A 15,279-nucleotide genomic window follows, 5' to 3' on the forward strand; every position below is an offset into this window, starting at 1 on the left:
GTTCCCAAGGTCTGTCCTTAAGTTGAATTTGTATGTAAGCCGGAACAGTATTATTCTATGATACTGTATAAGTAGTATTGTATAATGAACTGAACCATTGTGTATTTAACTCAAATCATTGTGTATTTAACTCAAATTTTGCTACAATAGGTTCTGTTAACTATGGGTCATCCTTAAACAAGGTGTTCTTAACCCGGGGACTACCTGTACACATGTTCATTCCAGAGTGGTGCCTGTTTAAATTCCTCACAGCTTCACTGGCTGTAGCTGGCTTGTTTTGAAATATGAAGTATTGACTGACTTTTGATTTTCATTAGAGCAATATTTGACTGCAGAATTTCCTGCTAAGTATAGATTTTGCCACCCCGCCTGTCTACATCATGGTGATCATTTTGCTTCTTACCTAGTTGTCTACACATATACTTTGTCTAAACTGCTTGTCACCTCTACATATAGTACCAGTCAAATTTCCAAAATTCTCCTTAATACCCATAGGATTTTCCCCTGTCTGAAACATGATTAATTTCTTATGAGTACTAAGAAAGTTTAAAGTAAATCATTCAATGTTATTATAGCAATACAGGTAGTCCTCATTTAACAATGCTAATTGGGACCAGAAACTGTCGTTAAGCAATACATTCATAAGTCGAAAAAGCAGGTGACTGTCCCACTTAGTGACAACAGTTCCAGCAGTCCTAGTTGCTGTCATTAAATGAGGACTTCCTGCCAGCTTCCCCATTGACTTTGCTTGTGGGAAGCCAGCAGGAAAGGTTGCAAATCATGACAACGGGATGCTGCGATGGCCGTAAGTACGAGATCCAGTCTTAACTACCACTCATTCAGCACCATTAGAAGTCTGAACAGTCACTGAACAAGTGGTTGTTAAACGAGGACCACCTGTATACTGAGAATGCCTAATACTTCTTTTCTAATGGATTTTATTGCAAACAGCCCCCGTGTGCTTGTTTCTTTAGTCAAATAACTAAAATAAACATTCCCTTCATCTCTGAAGAAGTAGAAGAAATTTGAGGACTTTAAGTTATGAAGTATCTGCTTTGAGATGCTGAAACAAATCTGAAAAGATTACTGATTTGGGATAGCAGTAATATATAATACTGAAGCTGCTAACAGCCATAATTCAGCTCAGGCACAGAAGAGGGAATCACTCTGTGTGTGCGTATGGGTGTGTATTTCTTTATCCTTTTTTATTTAATATAATTGTTCCCATAAGTGGAACTGAAGTGGTGGGATACATCTGATACATTTTTAAATGAATAATTGAAGTAATAAGTAGATATGAAGAACAATGTCTGTTTTAATGCCACAGTTCAAATCTAATGATTAAAACAACTTGCCCAGAATATAATGCTTCTGCTGGAACCCATAGGAAGTCTTTTCATGGAGGCAGGTGACCTGAGACAAAAATTCACCATCAGTGAAGAGCCAGTAGTTTAAAAAACTTCACTCATTACATTGTTTATAGCAAGCATGTAATCTTATTAGTATTTACATCACTAGAATTGCATGTGAAACACAACTCATGCTTGGATTTGCTTTTAATATAGTAAGAAATTGAGGAGAATTGGTTTTGAAGTCTATGCAAGAGATAGCAAAGATAGTGCTGAAATTATTGTCTCCTTTATGTAGAAAAATCTGGTAGCTCTGTGGCCTAAGATAGGGAGACATGACTTTTAGAAAGTCAGCTGTAAAATAAGGTTCAGGGTCTTAGTAATGAACAGACTCCACAAAAGAAAAGGGTGTGACTAGCTATATTGCTCCCATGTTTAGCACATTGTGCTAACTTTTCATTCTCTAAAATGAAGTCCTTTACTTTTATTTTTTCTTCCCATTATGTACTATGAAAGAATAATATAATCCTGACCCAGGAGAATCAATGGGATAGTTATGTGAACTTAAGGAAGGTCTAGTTTATGTTCTTTATATCATATGGTTAATGGAGATATGAAGAGTTACTTTCTTGCTTGATTTAATACACTATTCTTTCCTGTTACAAATCGTCACTTCAAATAGCCGTGTCCAAGAAAGAAAGAAGTAGGAAGAATAACATTTGTTTACCAACATATATCCTATGCAGGTACTAACTTCAACTAAATCATAGGGAATGCTAGATTAAGAGCAGCCGAGAATATGATTTACAGCGCTCTGTCTACTGTATTTAAATCTGAATGGGTTTAATCTAAAATAATTTACCTTCAACAAAAGTCAGGTATTATTATAGGTCACATCCCTTTGCTGGGCTGCCCTCCCACCCTGAAAAAAAGGAGCAATAAGTAGGCTGTCTCTTTTTCCATCTGAGGACATTTATTGTATTCCAGGCATTGAACTGATCTGTGAAAAGGACATCGATCTAGCAATCCAAGTGCAAGAGCTGCTGGAATTTCTTCATGAGAAACAGCACGAGTTGGAGCTCAACGCTGATCAGACGCACAAGCGGCTAGAGCAGTGCCTTCAGCTTCGGCACCTGCAGGCAGAGGTTAAGCAGGTCAGGGTTTTCACCATTGTTCTGCTTGTTGGCTCATATGATTAACCTGGCTGGTAAAACTGCCTGTCTCTACCATTCAAAACCCGGCAGCCTCTAAAAATTCACTTCTGTAATAGTACAGGTAGTCCTTGTTTAGCCAGCACAATTACTTCTGGTGAAATGGTCGCTAAGCGAACCACATGACTAAGAGACAGAGACAGAGAGAGAGGTGCTATAGAGATAACTGGTCACTGCTGCCTCATTTAGATAAAATTCTCTCATGCAGCAACACAGCGTTACTCTCACTCCGGCATGTGTTGTTGTCAGGTGCAGAAATTTGGGCATAAGTGTTGCATTGGTCGGAAAATTATTTTTTTACCACTGTTTATTACCGCTGTATTTGTGAATGGTCACTATCCAAGGCAGTTGATAAATGAGGACTACCTGTACTTATATTGTCAATGGTCTCAGAATATATGGAAGAGTACCAAAATTTCCATTAGGTAAAAGGTGCTTAAATATAACTGAACATTGTGGTCAGACCCAAATGGGATCAAATTTGCAGCAAAATGTGTTTACACTTTACACACATCTTGGAAAACAATGAGGGAGTAAGGGCAATTTAAAGCACTGTCTCAAAATGTGTGTATTCATGGCTCAAAATCACAAGTGTTTACAATTTGCTCTGGTTTAATTATATTATATTTATATGGAGATCAATCCTATTTAACATATTACAAATTTATTCTCTTTACCTCTTCTGTATTTCATGAAATCTGAACATTGAAATAAAAAGAGTTGCAAGAGAGAAATTATAGTTACATAATCCTTGAAGCAAAATATGCCATTAACATTCCTTTTCTTTAAAAGCACATTCTGCTGAATTTTGTCCTTATTACAATATATCAGTAAGTTCTTCTGTATAAGGACAATAATGCTATGTGTCAATAATACTGATGATAAAATTAAGAAAATTAGGGAGGGATGGAACTTTGGTGGCAAAAGGATTTTTAATAAATATTTTAGACAGCTATATGGAGGATAGAGCTATCTGTCTTTAGATTTGATCTAAGAGTGAATGTCTATCTTATTTATTTTATTATGTATTAAAAGTATTCATATGCTGCTTTTTTATGTAAAGCATCCTAACATGTTAAAAACAGGATAAAAACAGGATTAAAAACGGAAAATCAATATTAGAGTGTTAACAGCTGCAGAAAGCCAGCATTTAAAAATGCCTAAAATATATCAGGACTTGTCATATCTCAGAGAAGAGATCATTCTGCCCAACAGATACAACAGAAGAAGACTGCATCATTTGTCTTCTGCAAGTCACAGGACAGCAAGTTGAAACTTCCACTGAAGACTTCAGATGTCTAAGAAATTGATGTAATTGAAGACACTTTTATAGATAACCTGGTTATAAGTGATTTAGGGCTACACTGACCAATAGCAATATGCTGAACATGGCCTAGTAACAGACTAGTGGGATATATGAGCAGAAAGGCATCCAAGTCAGTACCCTTGCTGTTGCATTCTGTATTAGCTATAGCCTCCTGGCAAATCTCCCAAATGGACTAAGAGCATCATAGTAACCATATTTCTTGAGATTTTTTTATGCATCAATCAATATGGCCAGGCTATCTCTATTCTGGAATAGGCACAGCTTTGCCTAGGTATAGAAGTCACCTGGGCCTCCTGCAATAGTGGTGGGTCCAGAAGCACTCCTGGACTATGGGCTTGTACGTTTTGGAGGCAATCTCACAATCTTTCATTTAAAAAAAAAATCAAATCAGTCCTGTTTTTCATTTCTTGTGTACCATGTATTCACATGAATAAAGTGATAGTTAAGCTACGTACATATTCAAAACTAACAGATGTAAGAATGAAAAAAAAATCCCCAAACTATCATCATTGTCATTCATTTTAGGGTCTAGTATGGATATGTTCTCTTTCTCTTTTGAACAAAGCCACTGATTTGGATCAAGAACTGAGAAAAATGTTTGGTGGGAGTGGAGTGTGCATGTAAATGTTAATAATACTTGTGTTCAGTGATATACAAGTCTGGAACATTTTGTTACTTATAAAAATCTGTGAGACTATGCAAGAAGCTGGAAGAAATCATACTGGTTTCTATGGAACAGAAAACATTTATTTGATTTGCATGAAGCATAGACCAACGAAACACTAATGTAAAAATATCTAAGGTTTAATTCCTGCATTATTACTGACCCATGGGACAATAATTCTATTTTTTTTTAAATCTTGTGAGATGACTTGAATATTTCATGTTGAGACAGGAACATGAAAAATAAATTAACAAAAAAAATGTTTGTGTATATGATTGTACTGACTGCTTGTTTAGGCCAAGAGAATGGTGAATTTGAAATACCAAGAATATTGGACTGGAATATATGCAAAATTCAGAATATGGAAGTAAAGAGACCTTGATTGCTTCATCATTTGCTCAATTTACATTTAGCTGCTGCAGCTGAGCAACCTATCTGCTTCACAATCCCATTCAACCACTTTCATCAATGTAAGAGTATGATTATACCCTCAAGGGCTATAAATATTGGAATACGGTGTGAGGGCTCTGAAAATGAATTCTTTACTCTTAAAAATGAGTTTCAAGCTATCACATAAAGATAGAAAGTTTTTAAAGATTTTAAAGATTATGACAAATCCCTCATTCATTCAGAGCTCAAAATGATCAATCAGGCTTAGTGCTGAAAATATTTGTAGAACCCAATCCTCTTTTTTACCTGCTCTTATTGCCACATAGTTATAGAACTTGCCATGACATATCATGATTTAAAAAATAGCTCACTGGAAGCAAAGAGAAAGATGGAATCAAAGGGAAAGAAATATCTCTCAAAAATAAATTGGCAACCACTGATATTGTTTTGTACTATGATACATGGTGATATGATATGATCAATATATGATCCCTGCTAAAAATAATATGAACTAACTGAAGTTTCCAGTCTTCAAGATAATCTCCAAGGAATTACTGCTTATGATTCAATCATTATATGACTCTTATGGAAATACATCATTCTTCCTTAAATTTATAACTAATTTTTTAAAGTTTCCTTTTTAAATGTTCTGATTTCATTTTTACATTCATTTAAGAATGCACTCTCTCATTCTCTATGTCTCTGCATATTTTTATCTCTAATGTTCTTTTCGTTTTTAAAGAATATCTTTGTAATAGCTGCTCAATAAATATTGTATTTTTATATTAATTTAATTATACCGTACCAACACCAAAAGAGCAGATCAAGTGGCTGTTGGTTTAGAAGTGAACATTCAAACCTAGTTCAAGAGAGACTGTGACAACTGTGATTCATTAATTTCTTTAAAAGTATTTGTGAACTTTCTTCATTCAGATGCCTTTCAGGAACCCCATGGCAAGATTTTATTTGTTCAGATTAATACTTTAAAAGTCAATTGCTTATTAACATGTGAATTATTGCAGCTATAGCTTTCCTTGGAATTAGCTGAATTTAAATATATCATGGCCCTGTCATAATGTGGCGGGTATTGGCTAAATTTGGCTTCCCAAAGAATGAGTCATAAGTAACATCACTTAGTGAAATTGGAATCTGTATTGATTTTGGCTTGTTATTCATTTTCAGTCTGGATCCAAGTGGGCTTCACTTTCACTTTGGATCAGTTGAGACAACAAATGGTCTTAAATTCATTACCAAATAGCTCTTGCTCTTAGAAGCCAAGGAAAAGTAGACTGCAACCAAACAGCCCATGGTGCTAACCCTACTTAACTTTTGCTGATGCGGTATAAAGTCTGGAGAATTCTAAAATGCCAACATGTGGTTGCACTTTAGCACAATGGAAACTCTAAATTGTTGTTTTCCCCCTACTCTCATTTAATAAAGGTTTCTGTTTTCAGCTATGTAGTCTATAAACTCCAATGCCAAGACAGTAAATTTAACATTAGAAAAGACATCCCAAATCTTCTTTAGAATATCACAAGATGGATGGTTGATTTTTCACAGTTCTTTATGCCAAGAGAAAGAAAAGAATTATTGTGGATACTGGCAAAATAACAGCAAAGGTTAGAATGCTTGTAAATATTTGCAGGATATAAATACTTACAAGGGTTACTTAGTGAATTTGAGGCAGAAACATCCTTGATAATGTCAGCTGAGGGGAGGTTTTGATGAGGTCCACTGATGCAAGGAAAGAAATGCAGGGGTCAGAGCATGTATGTTGGGAGAGTTAAGGGCAGGCAATAACAACTTGATGGTGATAGGCAGGGGGAGTTATGACAAGAACCAAGGAGCCTCCCATTCTCACTGTTTAGTATTGATTTCATGCTCCAGCCTCCTGGACTGTTTGTCTTAGGTCGCCCTGGTCTCCCACTGCTGCTACTTAATTCCAGCTCAGCTTGTAATAAGGCCTTCCTCATTCATGATTAAATATGAGAATGTATTACTGGGGTGTATTACTGAAACCTGGCTACATAGTGGAGGGAGGGGTGACATTCCTGGAAATGGGTCTACCTGGATTTTGGGTGTGTCATCAGCTGCCACCTGGGAAGGAACTTTGAACATCTGGGAAACTCTTGTGACTTTCAGGGATGTTGCTCTGCAAATTACTGGATGTGAGACCCCATTCATCAAGTTGGGCTCTAGAGATCAGATGGGACTGCTGTTATTGTAAGCCACCCTGTGCATAGCTGCCTCCATACTTGAGCTGCTGGATGCCATGGTCAGACTGGCGGTGGAGTTCCCCAGGCTTATGATGTTAGAGAATTTCAACCTGCCTTCTCTAGGTGCAGAATTGGAAGCAGCTCAGGAGTTCATGGCCACCATAGAAACTACAGATCTGATGAATGTCATCAAGGGCCTAATGCATAGGGACTCACTCACCAGATCTGAGTTATATCTTGCGCAGTGGCAGCATGATCTAGAATTGCAGGTATTACTGTTGGAAGTGACAGATCACTTCCTGTTATCCTTAGAGTTTTCCCCTCCTCACCACCTCAGGGAGGATAGACCTGTTTGATTGGCCTGGCCCAGGTGTTTGATGGATCCAGTTGGGTTTCAGAGGGAGCTTGTAGTTGTCACTGAAATCCTAGTGCATGGTTCAACTGAAGCCATAGTTGCTGCTTGGAAGAGCAAGCAATTATGGCCTTAGATGGAATATGTCTGTGCAGACTCTTGCTGCTTGTGAATCCCAGAGAAACCCCCTGCTTTTTGGAGGAGCTCTGGGAGATGAAGTGGCAAAAAAGATACCTAGATGTAAAATGAAAAGTTGACTGAACATGGGTAAGAGCCTTTGTTAGGCATTACTGTGTAGCAATAACAATGGTAAAATGTAAATATTTCTCTGCTCTTTCTGCATCCACAGATGGATTTTGGATGAGTATCAAATAAAGGTTGAATCTTTTTGTGAAACAATTAATCGGTGTCTACAAACTTGAAACAAGAAAGAAAAAGAAAGTTGATGCTTTGAAATAGTGGAATCTTGTTTCCAGCTATCTCAAATAATTCAAGGAGCTGCAGACAAATGTATCTGGAAAATGGGAATAATTTTCAGAAACAAGTTGCATGAAACAATGGATAACATTGCTAAGTCAGGTGCATTTGACTCCGTTAGGTAACATACAATTGGGGACCTTGTTAAGTAAATTAAAGTAGATGCAAATCATATATATTTCTATTTACTCTTGGAGCCAATATACTCAGTAAAATTGCTTAGTGTTCATGTTAAAGATATTTAATCAAAGATTATTTCTGCTTTATTTACAGTGTTTCATATATGAGTTTTGTTCCTTTGTAACAGGGAGCATCAAATTCATATTATCTCTTATTGGATTAGATCCAGAGTAATCAAATCAAATCTTTGTTATGGTCATAGACCAGCATGGAGATCCAGAATAAGTTAGTCATACTTAGACCACATCAAAAGCAGGCCATTTTATTTAATTGATTAATTTTTCAGACTAATTCTAATGAAAACTAAAATGCATCATCTGATCCACAGTAACTATTATCGAATAAGGTCAAGTGGTGAAAAAGGCCTATATCTGAAGCTTGAAGAACATGATTTCTCTATCCAGAGAAATCAGCTTCGTTATCCACCACATGTCCAATTTGTCTGGACATTGTCTTACCTTGTTCACCCTCATCTACCCCAAAACCAGTTCCAGATACAGATTCAAGAGTTCTACAGCCTTCCTGATAAAGTAGATTGAGATAAGAGTTGGATTTGTGTAACATCTGCATGCTGGTGACGCTGCAATCCACAGTGCAGTCCACTCCAGCAATTTCATGAAGAAAGTTAAAAAGTTGTATTTCAAAATGTCTGTCTTATTTTTCCTGCCAGGTCCTTGGCTGGATCCGTAATGGAGAATCAATGCTCAATGCCAGTCTTGTCAATGCAAGTTCCTTGTCAGAAGCTGAGCAGCTCCAGAGAGAGCATGAGCAGTTTCAGCTGGCCATAGAGGTAATGTTTACTGTGCACGTTGGCTTTCCCTTTCCCTGTACAAACTGCAAAGATGAGGCTGGCTGATCTGAAAATAGTCTGAATGGTGTTCAGAGTAGGAGAGTAGCATGGAAGATATAACGTCCAATTAACAGTTAAACTTTCCTGTTCCTAAAATTAATGTGTGTGTATGTGTATGTGAGGTAGTCCTTGTTTAGCAAACCCAGTTGGGACTGGCAATTTGGTCATTAAGTGAAATGATTGCTAAGTGAAACCACAGCTGTGCTTATGATCTTACTACAGCTTTCCTTTGTTTTACAGACCTGCGAAGGTCGTAAATGCAAGGATTGGTCGCAAAGTTACTTTTTCATCACTGTCATAACTGCAAACAGTCACTGTATGAGGCAGTTGCTAAATGAGGTCTACCCATATATGTGAAAATGAGTCATGTTTTCATATATATACATATGAAAACATAACTCATTTTCCACATCAAAAGGTAATAGTGGAAGGGCAGAAAGGATCATAATTATATTTTGCCATATGGTTGCAGCCAAAATATCCAGCTGTAAGTGGAATTCACATGTATACCTTGAGAGCAAGGCAGGTTTTGATCTATGACCATGGTACATTTTTTTGGACTCACATAATTTACAATAGGTGCTGGCTATAAAGTAAGCTTTTGTATTTTACTATGTTATAGCAAATCATATCAATTTAATATTGATTTCAATATAACACTTTTTGGTATGGGCTGTTAAACTTATTTTCTTTTCATTTTCAAACAATATAAGCAAGCAATAGTGTTATATACCAAAGTATACACAGAGAAAATATATTCAGTCCAAGCTATTGGATTCCATGGTGTCAGATGGGCAAGTAATAAGCAGAGGAGGCCAAGGCACAAAATAATGTGAGAGAAAATAGAGATCGGGGCATTCAGTCTAATAGTGGTTTTTCATCAGGATATGTTGCTTTGACTGAGTCAATTGTCTAGAGTTTGTAACTCTCACTTGGTAGCATGTCTGAATAATCCATTTCTATTTTTTAGTTTCTTTGGTAGAAAGAATGGTGCAGAAAGCAAGATTTAGGAAATAGTCTGTTGAGGTATGCAGTTTGAAATCCACTGCATCTTATATCCCCTATACCAGGGTTCCTCAACATCAGCAACTTTAAGATGGGTGGACTTCAACTCTCAGAATTCCATGGCTGGCTGGGGAATTCTGGGAGTTGAAGTCCACCCATCTTAAAGTTGCTGAAGTTGAGGAACCCTGCCCTATACAGTTGAGCTCTGGATGCTGCAGCTGTTCAGGTGGCCGGGTAGTGTGAATGATGATGTCATCGATCACACACAGCACTGCTTTCTCTCTGCTGCTGTCGTGCCTCCTGGCCATGTTTTGTTATCACTTTCCCAACCTTGCCTCTGCCACTTCCTCCCTGCCCCCCCAAACCAGTCCAAATATATGAGCCCTAAGGCATTAGGATTCTTATGCCTACAAGGCTTCCTTCAGAGAGACCACTGGGGGAGTTCCTACTAAGTAGCGTGACAGTGAATTCAAACTGTTTTGATCTTCAAATGGTCTGATAATGGTCAAGTTAAAAGGCATCTGTTCCGACCAATCTGGAAAGGTTCTGAGCTTCAAACAGCTCATCTGAAAGTGAGAGTTTTGTTGAGCTTGAGACCCTTCTAAAATGGTTGAAATAGTGTTGGGACATTGCTGGTAAAGTTGGAGTGTAATCCATTTCAAGCTCTTGATAACTGTTTTAAGCACATGTTTTGATGTAGAAATACCTTACACACCATTAACCTTCCTGCCCCAGATTAAATAAATAAATAAATATCTCACTGGCATTCTCCAGTCAAGATGTATAATCTGATGCAATCAAGACAAATACTTTTTTTTTAAAATGTACTCAATATATGAATATTATTCGCAAAACAGCAAAGGTTATAGTAGTCCACATACAAATTAATACCAGAAAATTTACCTCTAGGGAGGTAAATAAAAGGAAAGGATTGCCCTTGTTGACATTTAATTTTGGATCTCAAAATGATCTTAATCTCCTTCATTGCACTCCAGTTGTATCTTTTTGTTCTGGATATTTATTTTTCTGAGGATCCTCAGTATATTTAAGTCCCAGTGTTTATTTCATCACTTCTTCAGATGAGAGATATAGTTCAATTTCTGGTATTTTATAATACTCTATTAGGAAAAAGAAGAAGTTAGCTTTTTTGGAAGCAGCTGCAGTTCATTTATTTCCTAACTGTCCCATGACACCTTCAAGGAGCTTAGGGTAATATGGATGGCAGACTTTCCTTTTTCATCTTCACAATAGCCAGATGAGGTAGGTCAGTCAGGAGACAGTGATTGGCCCAAGATCATGGGGGAGCTTTGTGGGTTAAGCTGGGTCACTTCAATTCTAATTTGATAAGCCATTGAACACATATATATATATATTAGATGAGCAGATGAGTTACTTGTATCACAAAGTTAGTGTACTTATGTGTTTTAGGAATAACAGCTGATATTTTCATCATATTTTACTTCCTGTAAATATTTTTTCCAAGTGTTTGCTTAGGGATTAAGTTGTGGATACTTAGAGATTGCTTAGGGATCGATTTTGTTATAGGGAATTCACAACTGCTTTTAGAGTCACTTGTGAAAATTGCCTAAATACAATAACAGAAAGTGGTTACTTTTCTCTGTATTGATATTCCCAGAAATCCCCTTATCCAATATTTTAACATGTAGTCACTTTTTTACAGATTTTGTCATGCTGGCAAGCCCTAAAAGGAAGGGGAGGGTTTATCATCCATTGAGGAAATTCTTTATCATTCAGTACATCTTGGCAGCATTAATGAAGCACTTCTTGGACCAAGATATTTATTTTCTGTTTGCGTAGCTTGCTATACTTCAGAGATGCTTATTCTTGATAGAAGAAAGAATAAAAAAGAGCCACTCCTCCCCTAGTGCAATGTGGTTATTCATGCTGCCAAGAGGAGAGAAGTTCAGAGTGGGTTACTAAATTAAATATTAAAGATCAGGTGCTTGATATCTCAGCATGTTACTTATCTACAAAGTGGAGACGGTCTAGTTGGTATATTGGGTATTTTCTTTGCAAATCCTTTCATCTCTCTCTCTTTTAAACCCTTCTGTTTAACTGGGTTGCAAATAAAACCAACTGATGGTCTTTAAGCATTTTCAAAAAAATCTCATCTAGCAATTTTTGTAGTGGCAGGACTGCTTTCAGTATACAAGTAGTCCCAGGGTTAAGAATGCCCAGATTACAGACAACCCATAGTTAAGAATGGAGCCTATTGTAGCAAAATTTGAGTTAAATACACAATGATTCAAGTTAAATACACAATGGTTTGAGTTAATTACACAATACTACTTATTCAGTATTATACAATACTACTGTTCTGGCTTACATACAAATTTGACTTAAGGACAGACCTTGGGAACGGAACTTGTTCTTAAACTGGGGACTACCTGTATAAGCTTTATATAAGCTGTAAAATTGCTCTTCAAACATAGAGGTTCAATTGTTCAAGGTGGTTACATTGTGGTAAAAATGTGTTTAAAATGCACATCATTCTGTTTTTAAAATGAATATGGGTTTTCATCTCTTAAGATTATAATGAGGCAAAAGAGAAAAAAAGATTCTAAAGCACTGTATAGCAGATACACCAGGTTAATGTCAGCATCCTTTTTACTTGTAGGCCATTTGGGGTGTTTTACCAAAAAATGGGACATAAACCTAGATTATAAGTAAATGTCCTTGTATGAGTATACAGAATGCTTACTGAAGAGAGCTCACTCTAAAAAGTATTTCATTCTCTCACCTTTTCATGCTCACACCTCACCTCACCTCTTTATACCATTTGCTTGGCACATCTGTACAAATCTCTCTTTCCTCCCCACATACACAGTCCCTCTTTCATGCCACTTCCTTGCAGAAGACACACCAGAGTGCCCTCCAAGTGCAGCAGAAGGCAGAGGTCTTACTGCAGGCTGGGCACTATGATGCCGACGCCATCCGGGAATGTGCAGAAAAGGTGGCCTTGCACTGGCAGCAACTCATGCTAAAGATGGAGGACCGGCTGAAACTGGTTAATGCCTCTGTTGCTTTCTATAAAACGTCAGAGCAGGTGAGAGGAACAAGGCCTTCTTCACCCTCAGCACTGACTGTGTTTAATTGGTTTGCAATAGCTCCATTATTATGTGAGGTGACAGTTGCATAAAGACATCATTCCTACCATTTATAATTACTACTGTTTATTCAATGACATAGAGTGGTTGACCATAGTGGATGAATTGCATATAGTGTTAAATTCTTTGTTTTTCTAGCCATCCCTAAACAACGGCGCTCATTGAAGTTTATATTTGGTTATCCTAATATTAAGCACAAAGGACTTATCTGTGTCTCCTTAATGTGATTAATAGGTTACCTATTGGGAACATGATGAATGTGGCAAAAATTTTTTAAAAATGCTTACATTACCCAAGACAGGTTGCCTTGATGAACACATTATCTAATAAACGTTGACAATCTTTAGCCAAAACATTGTTGCCCCAATTGCAGATTGAAAACCATGGTCTATATGAGGCTAAATATTCAAAATCAACATTTCCTCTGTGGTTCCTAACCAAAAGCCTAGTGATTAGGATTGGGTTAGAGACTTTTACCAGTACAAATCCAGCTTCTTCAACTATAAAATAAAGGTGTTGGAACCTTCTCCTGAAAGGGGCTGCTTTTCTTTCATAATATTTCATTTTTAACATTGTCAAAATTAAAACCTGTGGTAGATCAAATGACACTATTCTTGAAACTTATAAATGACTAAAGCTGTTAGATTATTCCTTGACATAGAACATTTGTATCATAGTTAATAGTTACAAAATAGCAGTATATTATATACAATACAATATATAGGCAATACAGGCATTATTGCAATAATCTAAAAAAAAATGGGCATATATATATATAGATATACACAAATGTATATGTAGAGTCTTGCTAATTTGAAATTTTCAAATAGCTTGTGTTCCTTAACCTAGCTTTTCCCAGTCTAGACCCTTCCAGTATTACAGTTCCATTACTCCTTCATCAATGGCCATACTGGATGGGAATGATGGGAGCTGCAGTCTAATATATCTGTAGAGGCTCAAATGGGGGAAAGGCTGCCTCACGTGACCTTCCCGTATAAGGAATTTCATATAATATCTGTGAATCAGTCCTATATTTTTGGTTAGCTGAATAGGTTCATGCTTTTAATGATAAATCTTTTGTGCTTTTAAAGATAACTTTGATAACTAAACAATTGTGTTCTGGCTTGTGCCTAAGGTTTGCAGTGTGCTGGAGAGTTTGGAGCAGGAATATCGAAGAGATGAAGACTGGTGTGGAGGTCGGGATAAGCTGGGGCCAGCATCTGAAATAGATCATGTTATCCCCTTAATCAGCAAACATCTGGAACAGAAGGAAGCCTTTCTCAAGGTCTAGTCTATTTCCCCTGGTTTTCAGCAGCTGTTTTTTTTTTCCTTTGTTCTGACTGCAGGAGTAAGTTGGGTACTAACTCTTGGATGGAAAACTGTCTGCAGAAACATAAATTATGTTCTGTCTATGATTTATTGTATTTTGTAGAACAGAGGTATCTTTCCTCTTATTTTATTTTTTGTAGTAATTTTATTAAACATTACAATTAAAAAGATAAAAACTAATGCAAACTAAGAAAAATAAAAGAATAAAAAGAAAAAAGAGAAGGTGCAGAAAATAAAAGAAAAATAGAAGAGAAAAAAAGAGAAAAAATAAGAATATTGTAAAGAAAAAGAAAAGAAATATAGAAAGAAATGACTTCCCCCTTCTTCACAAGAATAAACAATGTTAGTAACTTATCACCTTCTCTTAAAATACAACAAATGATCTCTTTTTCCCATATCTCATCTCTTATCTATAAACAAATTCTTAAACCTCATCATTCGGTCCTAGTCAGCAAAAGTCCATTAAGGGTTACCAGAGATAAGAACATACCTATTTTAACCTTGATCAAATAAACCAACTTTATATTCCTTCCTTTTACTTTTAACAATCTTGATCTTTAATGCCTTCAAATAATGTCCTAGAACTTGATTTCATTTTTTCTTTGTCCCTTCTCACAAAATTCTTCCAAACTTTAACAAGTCTCTTTTGTAAATCCAATATAGGAAAGTTGGCCAGGTCGCTTTTTTATTATTTGTATATCCCTTTTAATTATTAGAACAACAGTCGGTTTCATCTGTATATCCAGTGTAGCATCTTTTCCCATCCCATTCTTGTAGCCTGTCATTTTTAAATCCACTTTC

General features: G+C 36.6%; 1 protein-coding gene across 3 annotated transcripts in view; it reads left to right on the forward strand.

Annotated features, from left to right (window-relative positions):
• KALRN (kalirin RhoGEF kinase) overlaps window positions 1-15,279 on the forward strand; it is a 543,871-nt gene that overhangs the window by 358,627 nt on the left and 169,965 nt on the right. For all 3 annotated transcript variants that reach the window (XM_088146453.1, XM_088146450.1, XM_088146449.1), the window contains exons 15-18: window positions 2,337-2,503; window positions 8,837-8,956; window positions 12,870-13,088; window positions 14,285-14,434. In XM_088146453.1, coding sequence (XP_088002579.1) covers window positions 2,337-2,503; window positions 8,837-8,956; window positions 12,870-13,088; window positions 14,285-14,434 — 656 coding nt within the window. The remainder of the gene's footprint in view (window positions 1-2,336; window positions 2,504-8,836; window positions 8,957-12,869; window positions 13,089-14,284; window positions 14,435-15,279) is intronic.

This window comes from Python bivittatus, unplaced genomic scaffold, assembly GCF_059951505.1.
Source record: "Python bivittatus isolate LINGU-HERP-01145 unplaced genomic scaffold, Pbiv_v1 ctg000480_np1212, whole genome shotgun sequence".
Taxonomy (NCBI): Eukaryota; Metazoa; Chordata; class Lepidosauria; order Squamata; family Pythonidae; genus Python; species Python bivittatus.